Raw genomic sequence first — 21,677 nt, 5'->3', positions numbered from 1 at the left:
AATAACTAACTTGACAAAGTTACTCATTGTGATTTACACATATTTTTATTTTACTAATAACCGGGCAAATAATGAAACGATTTTTTTATTTATCACGACAGTCTTATTATATATTTTGTAAATGTATTAAAACTACTTTTACTGAAGACTGCAACTAAATTAATACTTTTAATAACTATTGCGAAGAAATATAAATATTTGCAAAAAAGTGCGAATTCATTTATAAATCAGAACATCTTTAATGAACAGTGAATGCTTTTGTTTACAGAAGAAACTTTTCAAAAATATATTTTAACTAATATGGTAGAGTTTTGTGTTAGTGTGGTTTGGCAGAGAATCTTTTAAATTTTGCCTTTAATATTGTCGCAAAGGGATACAGGTACGCTTATACAATTTTTACAAAGAGCTTTTTCTGTAGCTCTAATCAGGAAAGCTTAACTGTTATTGGCAAAATTATATACATTTAAGTCATAGCTTTCGTACAAAACACTTTCATCATTAAAACCAGACTTACGTTTTCCTTCTCAGCTCTCTTCTGAGAAACGGCTTATTGGAATTTTATCCAATAACTTATCTCCAGTCTTGAAGGACCATTTCGAGTGCACTTCAACTCATTTTACGTGGAAAGTTTATTAAAACAAGTGGTTAGGATGAAACGAAGCGAGTATTTCCGAATGCAAAAAGTTAATAGATTCGATTTGGGTTTAAATTGTTACTGTCTTTCAAATGGCTCTAATTTTGTCGGAAAACATTTCCTGTGATGATCACGTCAGAGGTTTGAATAATTTGTGAATTGTTTTGGATTATTTTGGCATCAAAAAAAGGTAATTTTTTAGATGACGTGAAAATATTGCGTCAAATAGTACCCTATATTCTTCTCAACACTAATTTAGATATAAATGTATAAATTGTGTTAAAAGTGTAAATGAAACATGATTTCTGCCAAAATACATTCACAAGAAAACATTCCAATAAGCTTTCTGTACAGTTTAGATATGAAAATTTTGCTTATTCAAATTCATGTAAAATAATGACAAGATGAACATATACGTACGTAATTTAAGTTTAAACTAAAAGTATGAATACATAAAGTCGTTTAAAATTTGTTCTATAAAAATTCTATATCATCAAATTAAAAACAAAGAACATCTATTTCCAAAACAGTTAGCGTGATTTTTCCAGAATTTTCCTTGTCTTTTTTTCAGGTAGCAAAAGCAGTCCACGCGATCTTATCAATGACATTCAAGTTGCAAAAAAATGAGTTATGAAACAATGTTTTCAGCGTTACTATCGTAATATATATTACAAACGGAATTTTTGACTTGGCCAAGCAATAATTTTTAGAGTCAATTTGCTTGTTTTAGTTGTCTCCATTTGCAAAAAGAAATTTATAATCTAGCATTTTCAGTGTTCATTGTTCTTTAATAACTGTCATCTTTTTTTGCGACCAATGTAGATACAACGATGCTAACGCATTGTTTAATCTAATTTAGGACGACGTGGCTAAATAGTAATTGCATTGAATCTCTTCTTTATGTACTCCTTTTTGGACTGGCAAACAAATGACAAGTACTATAACTGCATTTACCTTTTATTTATTTACTTTAAATTTATTTATTTATTTATTTACTTATTTCATTTACCTATTTATTTATTTTTGTTTTTAGAGTAACCCAAAATTTGAATAAGTGTATTTCGTAATAATTAGGTTCACAATTAATATACAAGAGCGCCAAAAGCACTAAAAATATTAGGGTCTTAATAAATAAATACATGGGGTGTGACACTATTACATTTTAACGCTCTTACGGAAGAATGTAAGTACCATTTTGTCAATCTTTCCGCTATATAGTAAACGCCATTTTCGTCCCATGTATACTAAACGGACAACAATTAGTTTCTAGAATTTATGACCTAACTTATTTTTGGTATTAAATTTTGCACAACATAAACAAATGTTATTCAAATTACTTTAATACCTTTTGGTTACCCTACTTCCTGTACCATACTATTGCGACACACAAAACACGTTACTTTGATTTTTTCTAATGTTTCTCATCAATACTATGACTTTCAATTCTTTAAATTGCAAATCCTTTGCACACTTGGATCCGTAATCATAATGACAACACGAATATGTAGTTACACGGAAACTTCCGAGTGTCATTAAAGCTCCATCTACTTAAACGTAAATTATTAATCAAAACCACAATTAAATTAATTTTGCCTTTGTTTTACAAGTTTGTTTTTGTCTAGTTTTGATTATTCTCTAATTCATTATTTTGTACTTATTTTCACTAAAATTTGACAGTATCTCGAAAATAATGTTTTCGTTTGAAATGCTTCGCAATCTAAAAATAAAACATAAATTACCATTATAAAGCTTATTAAACAGCCCCATGTGCTTTGAATTTTCACAGGACAGCAAACAGTAAAATAATACATCTAATAAAGGTAAAAGTATAATGTGCGGTTTATTTTCTATTAACAAAATGACAAAATCTAATTTATGAAGAAAATAGATACAAATTGATTGATCTTATACGTCTTTGTAGCAAATGAAAACTAAGGAATGCAAACAACGTTAGCTTCGTTCAAACTCTGTTTTACATGTTATTGGTTGTATTTGAAAATATTTGTATATAACATTGACATCTGAACATGTCGATAGCAAAATACCATAGACTACGTAATTTTGTTACATGATGGAATACTTATTACAATGTACTGTGCTGAAAAACAATTTCCTATAAAACATTTCCATTGTTCTTTTATTCAAATATTGTTTAGGGTCTGATTTATGAAACATTTATATGAATTCATATCACATCCAAACAAAAGTAGACATCTATTATTTCCTACCCTACATTTCCCGCAATTAATATATTGTTTTAATATTTAAAATAACGCCATCTTATAGATTTCCAATGCAGTCGTGCATCACAAATGTACAGGCAGCCTACGCGCAATCACGGAAATTGTATATCTTTGGTATGAACATTTAATGTTTCATTGATTTCAGATCAGATCTACTATAACACGGCAATTGTGATTTCTACGATTAAACAGCAGAAATTGGTGTATTTATTTTTGCAACATAACTGCATATTAAAAAACGTTATGTCAAATTAAAGTGTGTAGCATTTTATCTCACATTGAAATTATTCCGCAGGTGTATAAATCGTAGTGTTTAAAATTATTAAAACATAACGATGCTATATATCATTTCTTAATTAATTGCATTTATTAGTGTCATCAAAATAATTATATTGTTTATATCAAAGAAGAACAGACATACCTGTACGTAATAGTAATAGATTTTTTTCTACAATGCAAATGACCAATCAGGAGAAATATCACTATTTATTTATTGCCTCTCGTGAACTGTAATATATCAGATCGTATTTTATGGGTGCTATATATTGCTTTTTGACACACACAGTTAATACTTTTGCGAACCACACACTGAGAGAATTATATACAATAATGTATGTAGTAACACACACAGTTTGAGACCATTCCGGGCAAGGTCTTTGTCTACTGACGATAAATTGCCTCTTATTGAAGGTGATATTTCACTGGAATAAGTATAAAGATACCTAGTAAATAAACAAAAAGAAATGATTTGATTTTCATGCATTGATCAATGCAAACAATTAAAATAATATCTGTCAATCCATTTGCTACAGGATCAGTATATATCAGAATATTAACAGAAACTAAAAGTTTCAGAATCCTAGAAAACTTCATAGTCTAGGAATGTTGTATCAGCTTTAGCAAGAGTTTTAGTAAATAAAACCTTTGAAAAAAATTGTTTCGTTAGATTTTTGAGAACTAAAAAATAACTAAAGAAGAAATTGCAATTTTCTTTAAGTTGATGTACATACTGACTTAAATACTGACTTAAATATGATATATTTTGTCACCGTGGTACCAAGGAAAAGGTCCAGGAAAGATGAAAATTATCTTTCCTATTCATATTCTTGAAAACAACTACTTGATGTTAAATACTCTCCTACAATACGTAATGTGCGTTATTACTGCCATTCCAGAACATGACGATTAGTGCTATTTGCAGCAACATGTGGAGAAAGAAGACTGTGATTACTTCTAAACTGCACGATACCAAGCTCAAACGATGTCTCGGGCTATTAGATCTAATTGGTCTAGGTGAGTTGGCATTAATTAGTTTGATGTGTGTAGTATGAATGCGACTTTTTCCTATTACTAATATAGAACAAGGTGGTGGCGTCCTACTTTTTATCGGATGCTTTTAACATTTGCTCAGTTAGGTGTCAATTGTCGACCAAAATTAGAAGAACAAATTTAAAATAGTCTTAAAGTTACAGCGCCGTTTTTTTTTTTTTTTTTTGTTTTTTTTGTTTTTTATTTATTTTTTTTTTTATTTCATTTCTATTTAAGAAATAAATAAATCTGTTCCTATATTTTATCAGTTAATAAAATATGGGCAGGAGTTTGGATGCGTAATAATTAAATAACGAGTGATATAATTATTCGCATCCAAACGACTTCCTATGTTTTATTAACTGACAAAATTAATGGAACATATTTATTATTTCGATTCTAACAACGCAAATAATTCGCATTTTACAGTACTACATTTTCAGCGTAATACGTCATTCGGGTCATATGCTGGTACAATTTACCCCCTAGGGTTAGAAAGAGTTGCATAGCCAATGGAACGTATAGATATTTGTTTCTTTTTATCTGAATTTTGAGAAGTATTTATGAATTGGTAATCTAACAGCTCGCAAACTAATTATGAAGAGAAAATCATCAAATTTGGCGAGTTGACCCTGTGTTACAAGTTACGAGCTTAACATTATATGACGTCACATCATTATGACGTCATACTTTATGTCATACATTTATGACGTCACAACTGAATTTTAATTAAGCTAAATGAATTCGCTCGTAGAGATCGAAACGTGTTTTACGGTCCTACACATCAGTCAGTCTGACATGTTATCATATTTATGTATTTGAAATGCTGTTTTCAACCGTTTGGCCCTGAAATAATTCGTATGTAATGGAACTGAAGTAGAATCTCTTATGCCACAATCATAGGGGGTGAGATGTAACATAGAAACAGCCAACCATATTTTATCGTAGATTCATGCATAGGCGATTTCGCCATATGTTTATATAGCAATTGCTGCAGATCGTGTTAGAATTGAAATTACAATAACAACACAATGTATTTATCATACCATGGAATGAATGAATTAATATTGAGCCTTCTTCTTATTAAATAAGAACTGAATCTGATATATTTTTGACATATTTCTCAAGCTAAAAAGTTCAAATTTTCGTGTAGGAAATAAGATGGTAACCGTGTTTATTTAGTGTTCTAGCAATGCACTGGTAATGTAATTGGTCTTATATTGTTCTTTGCATTTGGAGTCTGCAATCGATTCGCTTCAGGAATAATGGATTGTCTACATGCGATGATTATGTACATTAGGTCAACATTAATTACGTTGAATTGCATGCCCTGTTATTGTGATTGATCTTTAATCAAATTACAGTTGGCTAGACTTCTTAATCATTCAGGGAAGACGAAAATCCAAAACATCATTTAGGTACATTAAGAATCTTGATTGTTTAATCAAGAGTACAAAGTTTATATTCCCTTAAAAAAATAAAGAATTGCCATACATGATAATGAAATATAACTTATTTTACTAAATTATTTACTCCAAACGGTCTGTTTACCTGGATACATAGATTTAGCGTGTTTTGGCACACTCTTACTTAAAAGGTACACTCTTACGCAACAGTTGTGTATACAGTGGTGTATACTGGTCATATGGTAGGGTAACTCTTCAGATATTTTTGTTGAGTGTGCCGTCACGACGGCAAGATTATTGCTCAAATGGCGAATCTTCAGCACTTATGGTGGAGGAAGCACCCAGGTGACCGTCCATGCATTTTTCAAGGCACGAGTGGGCACTGGCTAGAACCACTAACCATCCGTTATCACCAGAAACAAGTGATTGAGAAAACTACGTATATAATTGTTTTTTTAAGAACAAGTAAATATATCTGTAATGAGACTTTAGTTCACTTTCAAGATAAATTATGTACCAATACGTTAAAAATTGCACCTCAACAACCTACTTCTGAATTTACAGGTGTTTTTATCCTTATACATCATTTGATTATTAATTAGCTTTCTGTTCATTTGGAAAATGCTGATAATTTACATAAATGAACTCGTTCTTTGCAAGATAATCGCACATTTAACGTAGTAGAATACTATATCAATATGATCGGAAACAACAAAGATTGATATAGAAAACACCCAATAACGTAGTCAGGTTCGAAACAAAACAGGACTCCCAAGAGCACGTGCGTTTAACTATTTGTTCATTCTAAATATCAGATACTAAACAGATATCTCTAAAGGGGATAGTCTGAGACGAGACTTATGATCACAGATTCCTTCTGTGAGAAAGAAAACGCTGCTTATACACATAGTGTATTCACAAGTGACTTGATCTTGACAGTCCAAATTCAGTAAAGAAGAGTTATAATTTATTAATTCAATTAGAAATGTGTCAGATACAGGACTTATTACTTCTTTTTTTTGGCTTGATGCGATAATATGCCATCGCTTTTTTGGTGTTAATTATTAGACATATATCATACTTTCAAATAATGCATAGAAGTGTAACACTAAAATCTCCAATCTGACAAGCGATTATAGTTTAGGCTTCACAACTGAATAAAGAGACTAATAAAACACATTTGTTTACAGTTACTTACGTTTATCACAATAAATTAATCCGACTTGTTAAAATTATTAATTCATAATCGAGGTTTGAGCGCAATACTGGAGTATTTAGTATTTAATAAAGTAGGTGTTACAACCGAAATTTTCCACAGTAGAACACAATGTACCAAGATACGTTATAGTGTTTTAATTTGTTATAAAGAACATTTAAAAGATGGTATAACAATTGTTAAAAATGATTTTGACACCATTATTTGGCTTAAGTTAGACAAAAATTTCTTTCATATTGAAAATGATATATACCTGTGTGGTGCTTATATTTGGGGTGAGGATTCCCCCGCATACAATACTTTCAATGTTGATCTATTTGATTTGTTGGAAACTGATACATCTACTTTTGAAGAACTTGGGAAAGTACTTGTTTTTGGTGATTTAAATAGTCGTGTTGGCAGTAAGCGCGATTTTATAACGCATGATAATTTTAATTCTTTAACTGATGATGCAGATTATGAGCCAGATATTTCCTCTGTCAGGGCCTCAGTAGACACTAGATTAAATAATCATGGTATTAAATTACTAGATATTTGTAAATCTACATGTTTACGTATTGTGAATGGTCGAGTAGGTAATACTGATAAATACACTTATTTTTCCCATAACGGATCATCGGTTATTGACTACCTATTAGCGCATGAGCGCAGTTTTTCATTGTTAAAATATTTTACAATCGGGTCATTTAATGAGTGGAGTGATCACGCTCCGTTACATTTTTCATTATATTGTAATAATAAAACACCTGACCCGTATAGTTATTCTGAAGTCAAATATAAATGGGATAATAATTTTAAAGCCCAATTTAGGGCTGGAATTATATCTATGTTACCACATTTTAATACTATTGTAAATGATATTGATTGTACTAATAAAGAATCCGTTAACGAGGTTGTAAATTCTTTTACAAATATTGTACGCAATGTAGCGGACCCTTTATTCTCTAAACATTGTACTTTTAAAGATGTACCCATATTTGACAATGATTCTTGTATAAAAAATGCTGAGTGGTTTGATGCAGATTGTGCTAATGCTCGAACTCATTATTTAGATGCCTTGAATTTATATAATGTTTGCAAAAATGACAATAGTCGTACTGAGTTATGCCATAAGAAAAAAGTGTATAAGGATTTAGTACGCAAAAAGAAAAATCAACGTTATAGAATTAAAATGCAGGAAATTGAAAATCTTAGAAAGCAGAAATCAAAAGATTTCTGGAAATATTTTAAATCAAAAACAAAAACTGTAAAAAATGATATTTCACTAGATGAGTTTAAACTGTTTTTTGAAAATATTAGTAACAATATTGTTGACTGTACCAATGATGAGGCTGAATCATTTTGTGATAATAACGACTTTAGTCAGCCTAATACTGTATATCCTGAATTAGATAATCCGATTAGTATCGATGAGGTGAGACATGCTATTAAGTCATTAAAGCGTGGCAAAACAATTGGAAATGATTGTATGTTGAATGAATATTTTATTGAATGTGCAGAATTTTAACTTCACATATTTGTGATGTATTTAATTGTATTTTGAACTCTGGATATTACCCTGATAAATGGACAGAAGGCATTATTGTACCTCTGCATAAAAAAGGCTGTGCGAATGATGTTAACAATTATAGGGGGATTACTTTAGTTAGCTGTTTTTCAAAATTGTTCACGACTATATTAAATAGACGCATCGAGCTTATATGTGAGAGTAATAATATTATTTCGGACGCCCAATTCGGATTTAGAAAGGGTCGTTCAACAGTTGACGCTATATTTTTATTGATGTCATTGGTTCAAAAACATATAAACGAAAATAAAAGATTGTATGTTGTGTACGTCGATATGATGAAATGTTTTGATACTATTTATAGAAATGCGCTATATTTAAAGTTGTATAAATCTGGTATTCAAGGTAAAATATTAAGTATTATTAAAGATATGTACCAAAATGTCAAATCATGTGTGAAACAATGTTCATCATACTCTGATTATTTCCGATATGCTATTGGCCTACGTCAAGGGGAGGTAATGTCCCCGATATTGTTTTCTCTATTTGTCGAAGACCTAGAACTGTATTTACAAGATAGCTTAAATTCCGGTTTAAATATAGATGATATAATTTTTATAATGATGTTATTTGCCGATGATATGGCCATCATAGGAAAGTCACCTGCAGAAGTACAAAATCATTTGGACCTGCTTTATTCTTACTGCAATACTTGGGGACTTAAAGTTAACACAGAAAAAACTAAAATCATGGTTTTTCGTAAGCGAGGGCGTTTGTTGCCTAATGAAAAGTGGACCTATGATGGACAGCATATCGAGGTTGTAGATGATTTTAATTATTTAGGCACAGTGTTTAATTACACTGGTAATTATGCACTAAACCAAGAATATTTAGTCGGTAGAGCACTTAAAGCTTTAAATACATTGTTAAATAAGTGTAAAGATTACGATCTAAAACCACACATTATGTGCCAATTATTTGATGCCTTTGTAGGTTCTATATTATGTTACTCATGTGAAGTATGGGGCTATACAAAATCAAAAGAAATAGAACGAATACATCTGAAATTTTGCAAACGGTTATTACAAGTTAAAATTAACACGTGCTCAGCTTTTGTATATGGGGAACTCGGTAGATATCCTTTATATATTAATAGATATGTACGGATAATAAAGTACTGGTTAAAATTATCAAGAACAAATAATATATTGTTAAAAGTTGCGTATATGCAAGCACTTGAAGATAGTAATAAAGGATATTGTAATTGGGTTACTAATGTTAGAAAACTTTTAACTGATTATGGATTTGCAGATATCTTTAACGATGCACAAAATGTAAACATTAATGTATTTGTGCAAGTATTTAAATGTAGAGTTATAGATACATTTAAACAGGAATGGTTTGCATCCTTAAGCAATAGTACTGTTCTTGATATGTATAAAATATTTAAAAACGAATTTCAGTACGAAAACTATTTGAACATGTTACCAAAGAAGAATCGTATATATTTTTGTAAGCTGCGTATGTCTGCCCATCCTTTAAGGATCCAAACGGGCAGATATGCAAGAAACAATACCCCACGTAATGAACGTTACTGTATATTTTGTAACCAACTTGATATTGAAGACGAGTATCATTTTGTTTGTATATGCCCATGTTATACTCTTATTAGACAAAAATACATTAAGCGTTATTATTATATTCACCCATCTGTGTTCAAATACCATCAACTTTTAAACTCTGATAATAAGTTTGAATTGATAAAGCTGTGTAATTATGCCAAGGAAGCATTATGTATTCGTAATGCTATTTTAAATAATTCTGCTTAATATGTTCATCCTCTGTTACCATATCATATACTTCTAGCTTCATATTATTATCATAAGTATGTACATGTTCAATCCATATTTCCTCTATCATATTACTAAATGTTTCATTTGTATGTTACACTATTACCATGTATATACACGTGACATGTTAAAAATGTTTAAAGATGTGTTTAGACGATGTACTTATGTATAAGTCTTAATAAAAGTCTGTCTGTTATATAAATTTATCAGTTTATATCACTTTAGATATAAAGTCAGCGACTGAACACCCTTTGTAACTCTCTTTCTTTATAATATTTAAACCTACATATTATATAATAAACAAAGAGTATTTAAGATATAAGTTTGGAACCTACAATGTTGTTGTTGTTGTTGTTGGGTGTAACGTCGCACCGACACAATTATAGGTCATGTGGTGACTTTCCAGCTTCGATGGTGGAGAAAGACCACAGGTGCCCCTCTGTGTATTACTTCATTAAGGGTGGGCACCCGGACAGAACCACACGGATAGCTTCCTCACATGAAGAATTCAAAGCCCCGAGTGATGGTCGAACCCATATCGGTAAGGGGCAAGCGATTGGAAGTCAGCAACCTTACCCAGTCGGCCACGGAAGCCCCTTTGGAGCCTACATAACGCTGCGATAGAAATATTCATATTGATTAGATGGTCAGTGTGAAATTCATGTACAATTCAGTCCTTGACCAGATGCAAATTTAATATTATATTTTCGTGTATATATGACAATTATTTTCTTGATTTATTTCAATATTTCAGGGCTTGGATCATCGTTAGGCGTCGGCGTTTATATAATCACTTCATATGCTATAAGCAAAGAAGCAGGACCCTCTTACGTCATTTCAGTGATAATTGCCGGATTAGCAACTTTGTTTGCAGGTATTTGATTCGTTATGTCAAAAAGAAAGAAACAATATTGATATAAGTAAGACGGTATTGCTGGTTTACTATCCCAGGTTTAAGTTAGTTCTACTTCCAGACATTTAAAAGGTATATGATTTTATATTTGAAGAAGCTACATCTGAAATATGAATATCCATCAATTAAACATGTATTATTGAAATGTATTAGCTCGTACCTATACCGTTACTTTAATGTAAGAGATTATTGTACCCCAGATTAAAAGTTAATTGGGCCTTTATTGGAGTCACGCATGTCCGTCCGTCCGTTGGTCTGTCTATTATTCGGTCCGGACGTTCGTCCGTCCGCCCGTCCATTGTGTCCGTTCCATACATTCTCAACCGCTACGAAAATGTTCATAAAACTGGCATCAATTCTTTATCTGCAAAGCGCATAATCCAGATCGTAAGGCCCACGGTCAAGGTCATACTTTGAATTGACATGTCAAAGGTCGAATGGCTGAACTTAGTGTCGAAGTTCAGAGTTCCTGAAAATGATAATGCAGTGTTAGTTTAGGCAAACATCCAATAGGTTCAGCCATGTTGTAGGACCGCAATACCTTAAGAGCCTTATTGACTATCAAAACATAAAAAAGTGATTATAACTATCTTATTTCTTATTTAATAGGTCTGTGCTATGCAGAATTTAGTGCACGACTACCACGCGCTGGCTCCGCCTACTTCTATACATACGTTACACTTGGAGAACTATTTGGGTTTGTGATTGGTTGGAATATGATACTGGAACATGTTATAACGACAGCTATTGCTGCTAAAGCTTGGAGTCAGTACTTGGACTATATGTTGAACGGGACAATCAACAGGTAACTGTAAACGTGTACGTCTACAAATTAGCTCTTTAGCGACCTGTTTGTAATGCTAATGCTCATCATAACTAAGTACATATACTGGTATATCATCAATCAGTTACGCTGAAAAAGAATTAACTTTCATTTAGAAAGAGTTCCACTCTACTAGCTGGTTCTCAGCTTGCTAATGCATTGCAATGTTTCACACAGATAGCAAGGTAAGACACGTCTCAGTGGGATATGAAAGCCTCGTTTAAACAATATTACCACCGTCGAGACGGTTCGAAATAATTGTTGTATACCTAATAGCAGCTAACTGTTCACTTATTGTTGGTACAAAATGTACTGACAGAAAAATAAGCTGCCGGAATGTAGCTGGTCATATTCTTCGGACAGACCAAACAGTATCGTCCTTATGATATTTTAATTGAATGTAAAATATCTATGAAAACATCAAATGCGTAGAAAGGGAAAATATATTGTTAAGTTTCCAAATCCAGTTAATTCACCACAATCCTGGGAATATAATATTATGAAATTCTTATAATACATGAAATATGCTTAACACAGCATTTCTTGTATTTCTGATATATTACCTGGAAATATATTAAACTTGGCATTTGGAAGCTTAATCTATACCCATCACGCTTATATGAATAATATGCGAAATATAAACAGCACTTAAAGATAGATTAATAGATTGAAAACTCATTTGTTTGCATAAATATGTACTTAAATAAACAGAATATACATTTCGTATACGTCTGACTGGATTGTTAGACATCAATAAGAACTGTATTTATACATTAAGACATCTCTTTATAACAGCCAACGTTAGGTATGTTGTCTACGTGTTATGACAACACGATATAAATTCATACAATATAGGCACTGAGAAAGTTATACATTGTATATTGTTTATTATCACTACAGTGTTATAAGAGAGAGCACCTCATGGCATGGTGGCGAAGTTTGGGGTGATTGTCCAGATGTCGTTGCTTTCCTCATCACAATTCTAATTACAATATTAGTCGCAATGAAAGCAAAGGTACAGTGAAAAACGTTAAATTATTGTAACAGTTTTGTTGCGATTGACATATTAAGTTTGTGTTGAAAAGTATTGGAAATTTGTCTGGTCACTTCCTACCATTTTTAGCATCACAAGATTTGAATAAATGATACTATTTACACTCAAAGTAAAGTATTTTTCAATGAAATATGTACGTTTGCATAGAAGCCGCTGGTAGACTCATATTTCATTATGAACAGCATAGCAGTTAAAATCCCGTGGCATTACATTATGTTTATGAGGTCTTGCTCAATAGGATATTTTGCTTTATTTTTATTTTAGTACGTTAACCAGCAGATATTACGATATAGCTGAAATGTAAGTTTTTTTACTTAAAAATATTGTGAGTTGACAGATTAATATTTCATAATCAGCTCCGTGATAAGACAGTGTAGAGATATAATATCACAATATTGTTCATCTATTTTATTGATTTATGTATTTGTTTTAGGTATCAACCGTGTTAATGATGGTGCTCACATTCTTCAATATTCTGATTGTCATGTGTTTTGTCTGCATAGGATACTTTCATGTCAAACATGATAACTGGACAGAACCACCAGGATTCTTTGCTCATGGATTCACAGGAGTAAGTTGCACCCTAAGCAGATATTTAACCTATATCTATATAAAGTACATGTCAGTGTAAGTGTAAATTTTAAAACATGTTTGACACGTCAACAGTGTGTCATGATTTTGTTCTCAAAACTACACGCTTTTATTCAAAGCCTTTCAAGTGCATCTACTCTTGAGGCAGGTCATACAGAAAACACATGTCATTATTCAATTTCTCAAATATATAAATTCAAAAAATATAACAATTACACCATGATTGGTTATTTTGTACATAGAAATATTTCACATATGTAACAAACATACCACTAATATTGTATGTAACAAACATACGATATTTTGTACATAGAAATATTTCATATATGTAACAAACATACCACTAATATTGTTCGACGTCAAAGAAACGAGACGTTGTCATATTAGATACACAGGAGCGTTTCAATAGTATTGTAAACATTTATTTGTTTACCACACTTTTAAAAGATTAAAAGGAAAAAGTGAACGTTGGTTTTGCAGCAAAATACATCAAAACTGTTTGAAGCAATAACTTAAATTGAAAAAGACATGTACACATTTCAAAAGAAATAAAATATTTTCCCAGTATAAGGTCTAACCTAAAATACTTTCTTCTTGAAAATCTTGCATTTTCTCAGAGATCAATAAACTTTTCTCGATTAATAAAAAGACAAGGATGAATATTTAACAGGTGAAGCTATGTTTAAAAAAACGCAACTTGCCCAAGTAAAATTCACAGCACTCGGACGTGCTTTCGACTGTTATCACCTAAATTGAAGGAAAAATGTTTATTGTGTCAATATTATAGGTTAGATATCTAAGTATTGGTGCTTGCACAACGTCGGAGATGCCACATCTTGTAATATTTCAGGTCTTAAGTGGTGCCTCAACGTTGATATTTACCTTCACAAACATTGAAGCAATTACATCAGCAAGTGAAGAAACAAAAGAACCAACCCGTGTTATATCTTCAGCTATTACGTACTCTATTTTCACGTGCTCAGTGATTTATTTCTGTATTTCAACCGCTGCTACATTATCCTTACATCATTTTCCAGACGACACACTCATTGCTCTCCCGCACGTGTTAAGTAATTTACATATTCACGGAGCTAGTGCTGTCATTACGGTTGGTGGACTGGTTGGTTTATCAGCGTCTTTAATAGGGAATATATTTTATCTGACGCGGCAAGTGTATTCAATATCAAAGGATAGACTGGTATTCGGATTCTTGTCCAGGGTAAGTAGTAAATGGAACATTCCAATATACAGCGTGTTAGTTATGGGCTTCTTGTCTTCAATTATTGCGTTAATTTTGGAGTTTGAAATACTTTTGCAAGTTGTATCAATAGGGACATTGTTGTCGTATTCAGCTTTAGCAATTTCTGTGATATGTGTTCGATACCAGCCTGGGACTGTTGGTCTTTATGTAGAATACGAGGACCCAGATGATCTTAATTTCATGCAGTGTACGGATTTCAACTACTCAAATTTTCAACTGGATGCAAATAAATCAAAATTATCAACAGAGAAAACTATAAGAGATTGTGAAAAATTACACACAAATGGATTTACGCCTGGCGCATCAGCATTCATGCGAAAAAGTGTATCGTTTGATGAAAATTTCAAACTTGACAGAATGACAGATCAATCAAACTATTACCAAAGACCACGTGATAGCACTTACACCAGACTTGACAGTGTCATAAGCAGTACACCGAACGGAAGTGTTAGCGGATTACTCCAGCTACCATCGGATATTGTTCTTGATCCAAATGAATCAACATGGAGAACTGCTGCATTAGGGTTGTTGATTTATATACTTTGTTCATGTGTACTCAGCGTAATTACTCTGTATGCCGAGTATATACTTCATTTGGACAGCTGGTGGATGCTTCTGATTGTATTTGTATTTAGTATTTTACTGATCTCAGCGACTGTGTTAATTGTAAAGCAACCGGAAAATCGGACCAAACTATATTTCCGGACACCTTACGTTCCATTTATTCCACTGCTGGCTATATTAATCAATGTATTTCTGTTGGCTTCTCTGCCAGTGATGTGCTGGGTACGATTTCTTCTCTGGATGGCTTTGGGTAGGTAGCTTGGACGATTAACCAAAAACCAAATATGTGACATCTCGTATAATACATATCATTTTTGTGAACTGATCTAAAATATAATGTCCTTTGTTTTTTGGCCAATGACTGTCGTCTTGACCTTCGGCCTGGCGAGTACGGATCAATAAAACAGTTCAGTTTTATGAAACAAAATATCATTTATTACTTAAATTTGAATATAATCAGAAAGGGACATTTATAAAAACTTCAGCTTCGGCTGCAATCATGATTTCATTAAAAAACTCAAAATGATCGTATTCTTTGACTACTGTCTAATGCAATGCTTTGCTGTCAATCAAATATTCATTAACAAATGAAAGACGCATTTGCTAAGTCAAATTGTCGCTGTAGTTATACTCTTAGTCCCAAGGTATATGACGCGTGTCTTATCTATTGATCCATCCGTCCGTCCATATTCTTCTAAAACTTCAGGGATGGTTTTCTTGAAAATAGCATCATTTGTTTACCTCGTCAAGACAACGTGCAGAGCACCCAGGTCACTGGTCAAATGTCAAGATTACATTTGGAGGTCAAGGGTCAGATAGCTTTATCTCATGTTCGCTCTATATCTTTTAAACCGGTTGGAAGTGCTCCATCAAACTTTCATCAAATATTTATCTTATCAAGACGACTTGCCGAGCGCAACCCATGTCTCAAGGTTAAATAGCAATGTCACATTTTGAGATCAAAGATCAAATAGCTCAAATTTGTGTCCGCTCCATATTCGGAAGGATTGTCAGAAAACTAGCATCACTTTTTAACCTCATCCATACGGCATGCAGAGTGCATACCACAGGTCACAAGGGTCAAGCTCGAGGTCAAACTTAGAGGACAAAAATCAAATAGCTCTAATTTCTGTTCACTACATTTCGTAATCAGTTGTTAACCACAGACAGATGATTTGCAGTTTGCACAACCAATGTCACAAGGTCCAAGGTCAAGGTAACATGTAGAAGCCAGGGACCGTATTCATAAAGCATCTTAAGTATAAGAAATTGATTATTTACTTAAGTAAGAAATTTATTTTACTTAAGTATATTTGTTATTCATAAAACAACTTAATAAGTAATTCTTGGCTTTTATTGTGGACGAAAACATAAAAAAAATATTAATTTCAGATAGATACAACATGCACACTTATGTTTAAAGTGCTTTTATCTGAAAAACAACACTTTAATCGTATTCACGATGTTATTTTGTTTTCTGACTTAAGTCATTTCTTTCGTATCTTAAGTTTAAGCTGTTTTATGAATAGGACTTAAGATTTTAACTTAGACTTAAGCTGAAATCACCACAAACTTAAGTAAAATCTTCAACTTAAGTCAAAACGTATACTTAAGATGCTTTATGAATACGGCCCCAGATCAAATACCTCGATCATACAAATAGTGTCAGTCTGAGATATCAGTATATCCATGGACTCAGTATTTCATCCAAGTCGGAGCAACAAGAGCATAACTTTTAAGGGTACTAATTTGCATGCATGACAAAAATCCACCCGGTATCTGTTTTTTTTTTTTTTTTTTTTTTTTGTAGAAATTACATTCGTGCTTTCATTCAAGGATATCAGAATCTTCAAAATAAATATGTCGCTTAGCAGGACCTATAATAGTATTTTCCATACATAAAATATACCTGATAAAATGGATGCGCTTCGAATAAAATATGTCTTTTTAATCTGCTCTAGATTCCAGCAAAGATTATCCTAATACTTTTACGTCTTCGTAATGTACTATAGCTTCCAAACTTCCATAGGTTTACATATAGAATATCAGTATAAATTTGATCCGATCCTAGTAGTTTACACTATAAGGCGTCCTAACAGGACTAACAATTTCAAAATACTTTATAGTAGGTCTTTTTATATTAAGTTGTTTCATATATGCTTTCAAAATTATATAAATTTATTTATGTATAATAAATGTTAAAAGACGGTGAAAAACGAAATGAGTGAATATCACTCTTTTTATGTATGTAAGACATCGACCTTTCTAATACCCCAGTCACACATACGGCGCGGATAGCTACGTCTATCCACGGATAGAAACGTAGTAATCCATATCGATCCGTACATGAGCCGTACGGATTGGTACGGATTGATACGGATTACTACTTTAAGGTACGGCTCAGGTACGGATCGATACGGATTACTACGTTTCTATCCGCGGCTAGACGTAGCTATCCACGTCGTATGTGTGACTGGGGTATAATGAAATAATCTGGCCTCAGTTTAAAATTGATCAGTAAATACATAATAAAGCTTAATCCTAAACTGCCTGTCCCAATTCCTGATTGTCATGAAACCCATTATAATAATCGTATACATTTTAAAACAATTACAAGAGTATCAATAGACGACGTGAACATCAAACTAAATTTACTACATTCCCATTTGTATTACTTATAATTATATATATTTATATGTATTTCTGAATAGTAGCTATATTGTTGTTATTCGTTTGTTTCAGGCCTGCTGTTGTATTTTGTTTATGGTTACAGACATAGTTTGGAGTACCAGACAGACGAGCAAGAAGTTGTCTTGTATGAAATTACAGAGGACTCAAATGTTCCATGATAAATGTGCAATGGTGATATCAATTAACATTTAATATGTCCAATAATATCCCTGTCTAGAAATGTGCTGTTTGTCAAAGTAAAATCAAACAGGAAGTACGATGTCATAACTTTGGTTTGTTTATGAGTTATTAATTTGAGTTATTAATTGAATATCTTTTTACTTAATACATTATTAATTGAATATTTATGTAACGCACGACATGGCTGTAGGTAGTGTAGTCATTACATATTTACAGGTTATTGTACGTATACCAATGTATATTACCAACTGGGACATCACGAGTTTTTGTATTTTACCATCTAGTAATTGCTAAACAGATTATTGCTTATCTGAATATAACATAACTTATACTGATGCATAAAATAGAAATAAAACTATATTTGTCCTATTTCTTAGTAATCTAGAATAAACATTGAAAATTTCTGACTGCATAAAAATGTACAGTGCCAACGTGAGTCTGTATAAATGTATAATTGGAGTACCGAAACATTGTGTACGGCACATCATAACGCTGACACTGAGGGAACACTTACCTTTAGACATGATAGAGTATCTTACAATAGTCTAAAACGCGCAAGCGGAGCAAAGCCGGTAAAAATAAAGCTAGAAGAGGGTAAAAGTAGAAATCAAGAAAGGATTGAACTAAGCAGATATATCGACTCGACATCTTCAGATCAGCACAACAGTGATACCATCGGATGCTTTCACCCTAGAAAAGATATAAGACTTAAAGTATTCGAAAAATCAGCAAGTAGGCACATTTTCATGAAGATAATTATATAAAACGCAACGCAATATGAAAATTAATTCTATATAAAATAATCGGCGAGCTATTGTTCTACAATGTAGTGCGTGTTAAGCATAAACAATCTACACAGCAGTTTCTAGTTCAACATAAACAAAGAAAGATTGATGTATCTGTACTTAGGTTTATGAATAGACTATATGAGCCGTGTCATGGGAAAACCAACATCCGCGCAGTCTGGCCAGGATCCATGCTATTCGCTTTCAAAGTCTATTGGAATTTGAGAAACTGTTAGCGAACAGCATGGATCCTGACCAGACTGTTGGTTTTCTCATGGCACGGCTCATATAAAGAATTCTAAGGAAGTCGGATATATCATGCTAATACTAATTGCAAGATTTTAAACAAATGAAATACGGTTCATTATCTGTATAGTTGATACTTCCACGTGTGATGAATATACTTCTTAAACAATAAGGGAATGATAATACCTCGCATTGGTTTACACTAGGAAAACATGTTTGTTTGAATTGGATAGTTAGAATTTTAAATCAAGTCTCGGCATGGGCAAGCAATGTCTTACAAGGCCATCATGCTTGTAGATCAAAGAAATATCTAGTACTTCGATATTGATTAATACTGCTGAGATTCTAAGTTTAGAACATAACGCTCACAATACATAGGACACTTCTATTTAAAGAACAACGTAGAAAAGCGTAAAAGACAAATGTTAAACAGGTAGACCTTTAAGTTACGGGGAAATTTACAGAGACGTTTTTACTATTACTGGTTAAATTATAACACGAAAGAAAGCGATATTTTGTTTGCGTTTGTCTATGAAAAATAATTCAGAAATCTTAATTGATAAGTATTTTAAGTCAATATATTTACTGCAACACATCTTGGACATGTATGGCTAGAATGACTTATACAAATTCAACGCGTCGATGCGAGCCCTAAACTCAATTATAATACATTTAATAGAAAACAGTATCACTTTTACATTATTATCTGCTAGTGTTCTAAAACAGGGAAAATACAAACGAAATCGAACTTCCCCAGTATTTTATAATAATATACGTTTGTATCAAATATGAACTAATCCATTCATTCTTTCAAAGTTATATAACGGATATCGACATTTTGCGAATTTTAAGCCAGAAAATACCCCTTCCACCAAATCTAATAGATTGTAACTAAAATTGAACTAGGCCTGTATGTTATGAAATCCATGTGTACTTATAATCCAGTCCACTCATCCATTCAAGTGTTATTTGAACAGACGACCAAATAGTATGTCAAAAATTGGCCATATACCCCTCAAATAAGCAATTTGTAACCAAAATCGAACCAGACATGGATTTGATTATCATATATATGTGTGTGTGTGTGTGTACATACTAAACTGAATTCGATTTATTAATTAAAAAGTTACCGGACAATTTAAAGTCGGGAAAATGTCATTTTTTTCTTGTAAGTTTATAGCTTAAAGTGAAATTAGCCTGTATTGTATGATACTATATGGGGTTATTATAATAGCAGCTCGATCTGGGATGCTGCATTCGGCTCCAGATCAGATTTCACCAGACACTTAAGCGCTGAAAAATATCGTCGATGTTAAAATAGAACTGAGTGAAGTTTGTATGTGAGCTATTAATAGAACTGTGTCAGGTCCTGCATATTAAATGAAAGTAGTCCGGCAACATATAACACAAAAGATACAATACGGATTTTTCCTGTCTGTTTATATTTACTTGTGAAATACAAGCTGTATTTTTTACATAATTTGAATAAGTATAGAATAAACATCATGATTCTTTACATATTATAAAGTCTAACCATTCACCCGTTCAAGAGCATCTGAACTGACAACAAGTTTTATATCAGAACTGGGCCATGACTGTCAACAATTGATGGCTGGTAACCGAAATCGAGCATAGCCTGCATTTTACAATCATATACACCTGTGTAGAATATGACCTCAATCGATTCATCCTACAAAAGTTATCAAAAACACATCAACATTTTGCTGAATTTTAAGTCGGAAGGAAGCATAACTCCGTCATAAACTGGGGATTGTAACCATAATCTAACTTAATCTACAATTGATAAACAGATTCCTGTCTAGCATAAATTGCTTTTCAAATTCTAAAGAATGGACTTTTTAAGTAGGAAAGGGGACGCAGTTCTATCAACCAATAGTGGATTGTAGCTAAAATCGAAACCTGACCTATATTTTATAATTGTGTACCTGTACATCTGAATTCGATCACGGCATCTTTCAAGAGTTTTCGAACGGACATCGACATTTTGGTGAATATTAAGTCAAAAAGGGGCAATAACTCTGGCAAATATCAGTGGAATGGAATGAAAATTATCTTTAAACTGGATCTTACGATTTTATATCTTTATACCAAATCTGGACTCAATTTATCAATCTTTTCAAGAGTTATCACGATGCACGCACGGACGCACCGACGTTGTGACTCCTGTATACCCCCTCCTAAACATATATATGCAAATGATCAGACTTCCTTTTACATGATTGTAAACTTGCATCATTTAATTACAACGAGCAAATATATATTTTGCAATTCAAATTGTACTAAACTTGAATTTTAATCACAATCTACATATTGTTAAAGTTGTCAAAAGGACTGTATGTTAACATTTAATTGTCTATTTCAAATTGTTTCTACAAATAACGTTA

The 21,677-nt window shown here is 32.3% G+C and overlaps 1 protein-coding gene across 3 annotated transcripts in view; it reads left to right on the top strand.

Moving 5' to 3' along the window:
- Positions 1–18,603, top strand: part of LOC123527080 (cationic amino acid transporter 2-like) — a 47,877-nt gene extending 29,274 nt beyond the window's left edge. For 2 of the 3 annotated variants that reach the window (XM_053523099.1, XM_053523100.1), the window contains exons 2-8: positions 4,053–4,170; positions 10,919–11,038; positions 11,687–11,882; positions 12,801–12,915; positions 13,388–13,525; positions 14,396–15,620; positions 18,113–18,603. In XM_053523099.1, coding sequence (XP_053379074.1) covers positions 4,053–4,170; positions 10,919–11,038; positions 11,687–11,882; positions 12,801–12,915; positions 13,388–13,525; positions 14,396–15,620; positions 18,113–18,219 — 2,019 coding nt within the window. In that variant the 3' untranslated portion in view covers positions 18,220–18,603. Of the gene's footprint in view, positions 1–610; positions 825–4,052; positions 4,171–10,918; positions 11,039–11,686; positions 11,883–12,800; positions 12,916–13,387; positions 13,526–14,395; positions 15,621–18,112 lie in introns of those variants that run through there. The other variant, XM_053523101.1, reaches the window with a different exon arrangement.
- The last annotated feature ends 3,074 nt before the right edge of the window (positions 18,604–21,677 follow it).

This window comes from Mercenaria mercenaria, chromosome 14, assembly GCF_021730395.1.
Source record: "Mercenaria mercenaria strain notata chromosome 14, MADL_Memer_1, whole genome shotgun sequence".
NCBI lineage: Eukaryota > Metazoa > Mollusca > Bivalvia > Venerida > Veneridae > Mercenaria > Mercenaria mercenaria.
This window is presented reverse-complemented; position numbering and strand designations above follow the sequence as displayed.